At 40.4% G+C, this 10,978-nt stretch overlaps 1 protein-coding gene across 2 annotated transcripts in view; it reads left to right on the top strand.

The window, feature by feature from the left end:
* LOC109464468 (IgGFc-binding protein-like) overlaps nt 1-10,978 on the top strand; it is a 24,442-nt gene that overhangs the window by 10,949 nt on the left and 2,515 nt on the right. The window contains exons 19-23 of one of the 2 annotated variants that reach the window (XM_019761461.1): nt 2,518-2,689; nt 2,916-3,029; nt 3,249-3,371; nt 10,209-10,331; nt 10,791-10,913. In XM_019761461.1, the coding sequence (XP_019617020.1) occupies nt 2,518-2,689; nt 2,916-3,029; nt 3,249-3,371; nt 10,209-10,331; nt 10,791-10,913 (655 nt within the window). Of the gene's footprint in view, nt 1-2,517; nt 2,690-2,915; nt 3,030-3,248; nt 3,372-5,397; nt 5,525-7,137; nt 8,461-10,208; nt 10,332-10,790; nt 10,914-10,978 lie in introns of those variants that run through there. The other variant, XM_019761462.1, reaches the window with a different exon arrangement.

The following is a 10,978-nucleotide window of genomic DNA, read 5'->3' as shown; positions in this document are numbered from 1 at the left end:
ACAAACATCACTGAACAAGCCTTTCCTTTGCGGACATTATGCCTTCCTGTGCAGCTTTAATATGCTCATTCAGGGTTATTGGACACAGCAATGGTCTTGAGTTTTACCCCGTCTTCAGCCAATGACGAAAGTTAGGATGGGATGTACTATATAAACATAAACATAAACATAAGCATTCTAATCCCCAGAGATGATGACGGCGACGGTCTCATTGACGAAGATTTGGCTGACGTCAACCATGACCTGGATGAGTGTGAACTGGGATTGGCCGACTGTGACCTTGACGCAATCTGTGTCAACACACACGGCTCCTACAAGTGCGAGTGTAAACCTGGATTCACCGGAGATGGCAAGACCTGCTGGAGTGAGTAACTCTTCTTCCTTACAGACGACAGTAGCTAGCATTACATTGAAGTTATTTTCTGTTTTGTGCTATTACTGTTAGTCACGGGAAGTGTCATGTAAACCGTACTCCCCAAACAAGCGAAACTGATCAAGATGAACGAGTTCTCTGCATTATTGTCAGTTCTTATTGTTCCTGTTTTCTTTCTTTTTCAATTGTCTTTGATGCATACAGCCAGGAGCACGTGTGTTGCCTATGGAGACCCCCCATTACATCACCTTCGACGGGCGCACGCACCACTTCCAGGGCGCCTGCACGTACACACTGACACGAAACTGTGGGAACAACACGCTGCCCTACTTCAACGTGGAGACCAGGAACGAAAACCGCGGCGGCAACCTGCGCGTCAGCTACGTCACAGACGTCACGGTGGAGGTCTACAACCACACAATTGTGGTGGAGAAGAACAAGATTGTCTACGTAAGTATACCAGATACACACAATATGTTTTGTCCTTGACTTCCAATTACTGCATTCCTGGGTCAGGCGCTAGACTAGCAACATTAGCGCGATTCTTCATTTCATTGTTCAGAAAGGAACAGACGCATCCTGACGTCAACACGTACTGTGCGCATGGCAGTATTTTGGTTTTGATTTACGGAGAAACGTGCGATTCCTTCTTCCCAGATTGACCAGCTGATCAGAACTCTGCCTGCCAAACCACGGGCTGGTCTAACAGTCGAGTTCGTCGGTCAGTACGTTACCATAGAGACAGGCTTTGGGCTGAAGGTGTCGTTTGACGGGAGGCATCGTGCTGAGGTCGTCCTGCCCGAACTGTACGACGGCGCCCTCTGCGGACTGTGTGGGAACTACAACGGGGACGTCAGTGACGAATACGTGACACCTGACGGCACGCAGGCTGCTGACGTCATGCAGTTCGGCAACAGTTGGCGGGTTGAGAGGGAAGGCGACCAGTAAGTGATTTTGCAGTCCGCAATGACTGCTCTATTATTTTCTGCGCTTTACTTCGGAAACCTGTCGGCGACGAAGAATTAAGAACATTTTGTCCATATGTAACTTTCATATGTTGAATTCTTGCAGGTGTAACGAGAACCCAGAACCCCCCGCGCAGTGCGGCGACGCCCTCCAGCGGACTGTATCGGAACTGTGCGGAATTCTGAACGACCCAAGCAGCGTGTTCGCTCCCTGCTACTCAGCCCTCAATCCAGAGGTACGGACACATACAAGCCTGTATCTTTTCGAATTTAGTGTATGAAAAATGAACAAGCCTGTCCTTGGTGCTGTCCACACATCTATGATTAGACCTGTCCCTGGTGCTGAATACCATCTGTATTCGTGCTTACGTGTATTATGTTTAGGATGCTTTGCGTTTCGTCATCATTCCTACTGTTTTACAATATTTTGAAATTGGATGCATTCTTTTCCCCTGCAGGTCACTGTTGAGACCTGCGTGTATGACATGTGTGCCCTGGACGGAGACATCACGTCTCTGTGTAACAACCTTCAGGCCTACGCCGACTCCTGCGCTGAGGCTGGCATCAACATCGGGACATGGAGGAATGCAACCTTCTGTCGTAAGTTTGGCTTTTGTGTATAGGATTTAGCCATATTCTCAGGCACCCATGTATTCAATACCTTCACAAAAAGGAGGTGTCCAGCTAATAACTACATTTACAGAACAAAATAAACAATGATTGGGGGGCCATTGGGGTCACCACAGAACTTACAATATAACTGAACAACAATATTACTGAAAAACGTCATTGTGTTCAGCATCCTCAGTCATTGTCTCATCTGAAATTTCCTTCGCAGCACTCTCCTGCCCCAGCAACAGTCACTACAGCTCCTGTGCCAGCGCCTGTCCTGCCACCTGTACAGACGAGTCTGCACCTCAGTACTGTGACCGCATGTGTGTGGAGGCGTGCGAGTGTGATGACGGCTACGTCCTCAGTGGAGGGGACTGTGTGACCAGGCAACAGTGTGGCTGCACTCGTGGTGGATACTACTATGCAGTAAGTACATGACTTCTTGTTAAAACGAAGGCCGTTACTCCAGAATTTTACAAGTCAATTACTGTACCTGAGTGTACTATTCTAAATTTATTAAGTGCTGTACGTACGTTCTAAATGTGTTGTTTAATAATTTTTCCAAAGGTTGGAGAAACATGGGGAGAAGGATGTAACCGCCGCTGCCAGTGCATCAGTAAGAACAACATCCAGTGCACGGAGGTTACGTGTGACGAAAACGCTTTCTGTGGGATCCAGAATGGAATTCAAGGATGTCACTGCAACAATGGTTACGTGGGCAGTGGGTCTTTCTGTGAATGTGAGTATAGCATGAACAAGCATTTTAGTAGTACTAGTAGTACTAGTGCAAGTAGTGAGATCCGTTTCTGTTAATTTATATATACCCAAAAATTACAATATCCTTATAAGTAACTTGCTTTGTTTTCAATCATTGAAGAATTGCACGTTACATCAAAGTTGAGAAAGGATATAGTAGTAGATGAAAGGCTGTTCATTTCATAGAACTGTTTCTCCTTTGCCTACAGTTGTAGATGCCTGTCAGAGTAGCCCCTGTCAGAACGGTGTCTGTGCTAATGACAACAGTGGTGGATACCTGTGTACCTGTGCTGCAGGATGGACTGGCATGGACTGTGTTGAAGGTAAGTCTTCCATACCAGGACAAGTTTCCTTTAAAATTTCATCACCATTCACACACAAGGAATTCTAAATAAAATCATGTTCTGGTTAGTTGTGCTGTAGTGGCTATCAGAAACTCTGAATATCATTGCACAGGGACAAGTTCTTAACTTAATAGCAGTGAACTAACTTCTTGCACTATAGTGTTAATGCATATCTGACAGCATTTCATTTTGTTACAGATGTAAATGAGTGCCTGCAGGGATCACACAGCTGCCATGCCAACGCGATCTGCTCGAACACAGAGGGAAGTTACACCTGTACCTGCCAGGATGGTTTTGCTGGAGATGGCCAGAGTTGTACAGGTAGGGCACGCACACTGTTGTCTGTCACATTGTCTGAAAAAAGAATCCTATACTATTAAAGAAAATGATTTCATGATTCCACAGAAAATTGACCTAATTTGCATAATTAATGGCAAATTCTTATAATTATATTTCAGTCCATACCATGGTATGGATGAAATATATTGTGTTCTCTGATGTTTCTTCTTCTCCTTCTCCTCCTGCCACACAGTCAAAGGGATTCAACTCCGCCATCATTCAGCCAAATGATTTGAAATTTGGCATGGAGGTAGAGTGGGCCAATACCCCCAGGCGTTTTTTCAATATTTTTATACATGCCTTTGAAAAATTTTATGAAGGTTTTTTGGGGCATTTTTCGCAAAAAAATGGATTTTTGGACCCTGAGCCCTGGTTTTACAACCAAATGATCTGAAATTTGGTATAAGGGTACCTTGAACATGTGTCTACAGAATAGCAGTCACATATTTGGCATACACCACTTCCAAATGACTCATTTGGGGGACTTTAATGGCTATTTTCAGACAAAAAAAGGCCAAAAGTGCTATACCCGTTCCATGTTCTATCTAAAGAATGGCACGTTCCATCTGCCGTTGGCCATGGAACACGTGTTCCATAGCGGGTTACCTGAGGTCACATTGCACGTGAGTTGTGCGTAATGACCCACACATTCAATTTTATGTGCCTAAGACCTTCAAAATGTATCAAATGTCATCATTGTTAGTATTTGCATACCTGTAATAAGATTAGAGCTTTCGAGATTCAATGTGCTTGTTCTTACATCTTTGTTCTCAATTACATAGCTACTATATAATTCATTTATTTGAGAATCTTTGCCAGTTTTACACTGGGGTAAGTTTGGAATAGTCCACTTTTGCGTGGGAGGGAGATGGACTGAAATATGCTGTATTTGCTCCCAAGCAAATGTCGGCCTCTCTAGTTCCATGATAGTTGTAACTGCTGCACCCCGAATTTCATACTTGCCACATTTGGAAGTTAAGTAACATTATACAAATTGCACCACATAATGATGAAAATACACGATACATTATAGGTTAGTTAAAATACACACTAATAAATTGGTCAGTAGTACTTCTTGTATACAATTACTAAATACCTATACAATGTATACTTAATTATGACTTACTTACTTACTGTCCTTAATGCCAGTCGCGGCAGCCTGTCCCCTTATAGCTAATTACAGAATATACAAACAGGAGGGCCTGCATGCCCTTTTCCGTTAAGCGTTACGTGCTGTTTTAATTCACCGTTAATAACATAACACACATAACATAACATAATAATGGTCGGATAAAGAGGCTATATAGCCTATATAAATCCGCTTCTTAAGCTAAACATTAAACAACACATTCAAATATAAAGTTCAGTTCTAAGCACAAAATTAATACAAAGTTCAATTCTAAACACAAGTATAAAGTTCAGTTCTAATAAAAAGTTCAGTTATAACTATAAAGTCCAGTTCTAAATATAAAGTTCAGTTCAAATATAAAGTTCAGTTCTGAAGAGTTAAAATGTGAGAGTTTGTGGGAGTTCTTAGGTAAAGTCAATGTTGTACTGCTTCCCCTTCCAGAAATTGTCTATCTTTGACTTAAAAATATTCACAGTTTCAGCAGCTACAACTTCGGCCGGTAGACTGTTCCAAGAATTCACTGTCCTAACACTAAACGTAGCCGGCCCTCTCTAATTCAACGTTAAGCGTTATCGGTATATTGATCGTTAAGCGTATACAATTTTTTCTGTTAATTGTACCAAAATTAAAGAGGTTCAAGAAACCAAACTCAGTTGGTCTTGTAGTTGAAGAGATATTATTTCATCTCATATACTGCTCCGAATTATTCCCCGGCAGAGACAGTCACTAGACTTCAGGATGTGCAGCTTCGAATACAAAAGCCAAAATATATATACAATTATTGACTTGGGCAAAGTGTTGGGTATTATACAGGAACGGAACAGTTGCCCTCCTCATGCCTTTGACTCAAATTCTATTTCAGACCTTAATCTTTTTTCAGACCCGGAGTGCCATTTTCCATTAACGTACGGAGGAATAACCTACAATTCCTGTACCAACGTCGACCATCACCGTCCCTGGTGTTCTTTCACCGCGGTCTACCAGGGCAGATGGAAAAACTGTGACGGTAAGTTTATGATCACGATGAAATGGTTTCGTCCCCTTCTACAACTTGCCTTTCTGGTTATATGTGGGACGTGGTCAGAACAACCGGTGCAAGCTTCTTCTCTCCATGTAACTTCTTTTCATCCGCACTTAACTCACCTGTACACACAATCGAATATCTAATGTGTGTTCAGTTTGTTTTTGCCGTTTGAATATTTTCTGTTTACTCTCAGACTAACAAAGACCTTTTAATCCGTATGGTACTCACTTGCACGGTATAAAGAGATGAAAGGGTTTTGAGTGTTTGTACAGGCCATGTATTTCGTCGATATTATGCATGGATGTACTTTTTTTTCAAGCAGATGTTCTGATCATGGTAGTCGCGGCATGGCGGACCGCTAAAACTGGCTATGTGTTCGCAGCTGTAACTCGCGATCCTCTGGCTGCATTGGTGTGAACCCCGGATAAGATAGAGTTAGTTGGGGCTTTTAGCCCATGTCTATGTGGAAGCCCCAAATAAGAGCTCATTACCTTCGCCAAGAAGGTTATGTTTTCAGTAGCGTTTGTGTGTTTGTGTGTGTGTGTGTGTGTGTGTGTGTGTGTGTGTGGTTTAGCAAGATAACTCGAGAAGCAGTGGATGGATTGGAATGAAACTTGATAGATGGGTAGGTCTTCATGAGACCTAGAGATGATTAGATTTTGGGCCCCCTGGCGGCTTTCCTAGGTACTGCAGCTGAACTTCCGGTTTTGATATCTCATGTTCTGGACATGCTAGGGTCATGAATTTTGGTTGGTAGATAGCTCTTGGGGTAGGGAAGAAGTGAGTTTGGGTTCCCTAGCGCCTTGTTCTGGAACTACAGGAGCATTTAATGAAAAAAATTTGAAGGACGATAACTCAAGAACCGGTTGACGTATTGTCGTGATTTTTGGTGTGTAAGTAGTTGAAGTGATGCTTGACATAATCAGATGGCAATAGACTATGCAAATCAAGAGCTAATTTGCATAATTAGATTCTATAAATTTCATTTGTGAGTAAGTAGTATTTATGTTATGACCCCCTGACACTCCTCCACGCTCGACCTCTATGAAAAGCGGCCGAAATAGCGGCCGATTAGAGCATGTAACACAGTTACATATCGAGTTGAAATAAAGGCTCAAACAAACAAAACAAACAATCTGCTTTGTTCGCTAATAGAACTATGAAACACTTGTGACATCTACTTGAGAACGAGAAAAACATCTGAAGATATAGATTATGTAAATGAGGACCTAATTTGCATAATTAATGGCAAATTCTTATAATTCCATAGTTGTAACTGCTGCACCCCGAATTTCATACTTGCCACATTTGGAAGTTAAGTGAAGGTGAACATCAATAAACATAATCCATTCAAACCATGACCTCATTTGCATAATTTATGAGGAAGTGCTATAATAGCCTTTTTGTTATGATAAGGCTGTCATTGGGTGGAGAATATGATCAACTGATATAATCCATGCAAATGAGGCTCTTATTTACAAAATCAATGATTAAAATTGTATAATTCGTCACCCGCAAGGGTTAACATCATTTGGCGAAGGTATGAGATCGTGGAACTCTTGTTGCATATCTGACAGCATTTCATTTTGTTACAGATGTTACAAATGAGTGCCTGCAGGGATCACACAGCTGCCATGCCAACGCGATCTGAGTGGTGAGTTTCCTTCTTGTGTTGGAACAAAGATGGAACTTAACAACTATGGCCATGGATTCTACCAACACAGATGACCTTTCATTCGAATGCAACAGCTTTAGAATAATTGTCCAATCACGGGCATATGCATGGATAATGCTGAGAAAATGCTAGATATATACACTCCAACTAGAACGATATGTTGCTAGCTATGAGCTAGGGCTTTTACCACCTGGAATCAATCAAAGTTGTTCAGTGTCAGTGTCGATTGAACGGCTTGTGCAAAAAGGCCCTGTCAAACACAGCCTTATGGCCTCCAGACCATCTCAAGACCAGTGAGTAGGTTGTAAGCAAGGCCATCCATGGTTGGGAGTTTGTTGGCGAAGTTGCCTACTAGTCTTTAAGAGGAAGGTCCTGCATGTCTGACAGGGGCTTAAGATGTTTGTTTGTCATTACTAATTGCCCGATTATATTCAGGTCTTTTCTTTTTCTAGCATTTTTTTGTAAAAGCCCTGATTTTCAGTTAAACTGATCTCGGTTATGTTACTTGATTGTATAATTTTACTTTTATACAAATTGCTTTATGTTTATGTGTCCCTGGGCCCTCTTGGAAATCAACAATTTACTGTTGAAGAGGCCACCCAGGTACGTGTTTAAAAGATGAAATAAATCAATAAATAAATAACTAACTAAAAGCAAGTTTAGGTAGTACTGACCTATGCCACGAAAATCTTAGTAAGCAAAACTTGGTTAAAAGCAGAAATACCCAGGTATTTCTTGTACTCGCATATGTCTGTAACATTACATGTATCTTCTTTTACAAAGTGGCAACTGAATGTATTTCAAGTAGACTAGACCATCATTTTGCACAAATGTAGTGTTTATTGAAAGAAACGTTACCTTCTTTTACATAGCATGTATGTATGTACTACTGACTTATTGAGCAAGTTTCAGTACGAACTACATTTGGAACAAATCTAATTCTGACATCGGTAAACTTCCATAAAAACAAAGAGCATATTTCTTTTTTTCTCTATCACTTCTTTTTTTTTGAGAAAACAACAACCTACTATACATTCAAAATAGTTAATTTTTAGCTACTCAGAAGAGTGAACAGTCGCTTTGAAATACTTGTAATGTAAGATCAACAGATGTTACATTTAGTTCAAAGATGAAAAAATAATGACTTAATACTGTACTTCTGAATATTGTAAGTTATCTGTGGTTTTCTAGTGCACTTATTAATGCTTGTTTATGCAAATAAAAAGCATAACAGATGCTGAAACTTGTCCTTCTCATTTTTTTTTGTTTCCAAAACTAAGTTTTTTTGTTTCCAAAACTGTTAACAACTTATTTTTATCCTACTTCTTCTATATGGGTTGGATAGAAACCATAATCTTGATGCTGGTCTTGATAATTAGAATCTTTAGTTCAGAAAGACAAGCACCAAAGTGAAAAATCAGATATCATGGCACACATTTTTGTTATCTTTTCAGCATCTAAGCAGAACTAGTTATTTCATCAACTATTTCACTAAAAAGGTAAACTGTACATCACCAGAAAATAACAGGATAATACTTACCTATGGGATATCTTCTTTCACAATGACTTAGCTATGTAAGATTTACACGTACATGTATTACAAAAATAGACTGGCATTCACTTTCTGCTGCCTCTAAATGAATATTCAACACCCAGGTCACTTTAATGGTCCACTGTTCTTTGTTCTTTGTATTTGTTATACTAGGGGGATTTCCATGGTACAATGAACCTGTAGTTCCATACTGTACATAGTGTTTGTCTTCTCTGCCACCAGCAGTGAAGTAGTAGATCAACTGAAATCAACTTCACTTTTGTTTCTTTCTATATTTCTCTATTGCAAGTTTATTGGAGATCGAAATTCTGGTGATTCTAAATCTAAAGCCCCCAGAGTTAAAGATGAGTGTTATAGACTCTTGCTTGGACTCTTGGATACATCCAACTTGAACTTCTTTGGAGACTTGGGAACAACCACCACAGTCTGGATGGAGGGAAAACAAATATGAAAATATTGTTAATGACAGCAGAAACAACTGTTTGCCAGCAAATACAGCAACTTTCCCTTAGTATCAATATACCTCTAAGGTATTGATAAATATTTCAATAATCAAGAACTGAATATCAAGCAAGTAGCAAATCTCATGTTTTGATTACCCCAACAGAAAATCAATCAATATGCTGAGGGACAGATGCGAANTTAGCCCATGTCTATGTGGAAGCCCCAAATAAGAGCTCATTACCTTCGCCAAGAAGGTTATGTTTTCAGTAGCGTTTGTGTGTTTGTGTGTGTGTGTGTGTGTGTGTGTGGTTTAGCAAGATAACTCGAGAAGCAGTGGATGGATTGGAATGAAACTTGATAGATGGGTCATTTCATGAGACCTAGAGATGATTAGATTTTGGGCCCCCTGGCGGCTTTCCTAGGTACTGCAGCTGAACTTCCGGTTTTGATATCTCATGTTCTGGACATGTTAGGGTCATGAATTTTGGTTGGTAGATAGCTCTTGGGAAGAAGTGACATGAATTTGGGTTCCCTAGCGCCTTGTTCTGGAACTGCAGGAGCATTTAATGAAAAAAAATTTGAAGGACGATAACTCAAGAACCGGTTGACGTATTGTCGTGATTTTTGGTGTGTAAGTAGTTGAAGTGATGCTTGACATAATCAGATGGCAATAGACTATGCAAATCAAGAGCTAATTTGCATAATTAATGAGGAAATTCTATAAATTTCATTTCAAATGTCATAATTTATTCAAACCATGACCTCATTTGCATAATTTATGAGGAAGTGCTATAATAGCCTTTTTGTTATGATAAGGCTGTCATTGGGTGGAGAATATGATCAACTGATATAATCCATGCAAATGAGGCTCTTATTTACAAAATCAATGATTAAAATTGTATAATTCGTCACCCGCAAGGGTTAACATCATTTGGCGAAGGTATGAGATCGTGGAACTCATGTTGCATATCTGACAGCATTTCATTTTGTTACAGATGTAAATGAGTGCCTGCAGGGATCACACAGCTGCCATGCCAACGCGACCTGCTCGAACACAGAGGGAAGTTACACCTGTACCTGCCAGGATGGTTTTGCTGGAGATGGCCAGAGTTGTACAGGTAGGGCACGCACACTGTTGTCTGTCACATTGTCTGAAAAAAGAATCCTATACTATTAAAGAAAATGATTTCATGATTCCACAGAAAATTGACCTAATTTGCATAATTAATGGCAAATTCTTATAATTCCATAGTTGTAACTGCTGCACCCCAAATTTCATACTTGCCACATTTGGAAGTTAAGTGAAGGTGAACATCAATAAACATAATTTATTCAAACCATGACCCCATTTGCATAATTTATGAGGAAGTGCTATAATAGCCTTTTTGTTATGATAAGGCTGTCATTTGGTGGAGAATATGATCAACTGATGTAATCCATGCAAATGAGGCTCTTATTTACAAAATCAATGATTAAAATTGTATAATTCGTCACCCGCAAGGGTTAACATCATTTGGCGAAGGTATGAGATCGTGGAACTCTTGTTGAATATCTGACAGCATTTCATTTTGTTACAGATGTAAATGAGTGCCTGCAGGGATCACACAGCTGCCATGCCAACGCGATCTGCTCGAACACAGAGGGAAGTTACACCTGTACCTGCCACGATGGTTTTGCTGGAGATGGCCAGAGTTGTACAGGTAGGGCACGCACACTGTTGTCTGTCACATTGTCTGAAAAAGAATCCTATACTATTAAAGAAAAT

Source organism: Branchiostoma belcheri, unplaced genomic scaffold, assembly GCF_001625305.1.
Source record: "Branchiostoma belcheri isolate BF01 breed outbred unplaced genomic scaffold, Haploidv18h27 scaffold139, whole genome shotgun sequence".
NCBI lineage: Eukaryota > Metazoa > Chordata > Leptocardii > Amphioxiformes > Branchiostomatidae > Branchiostoma > Branchiostoma belcheri.
This window is presented reverse-complemented; position numbering and strand designations above follow the sequence as displayed.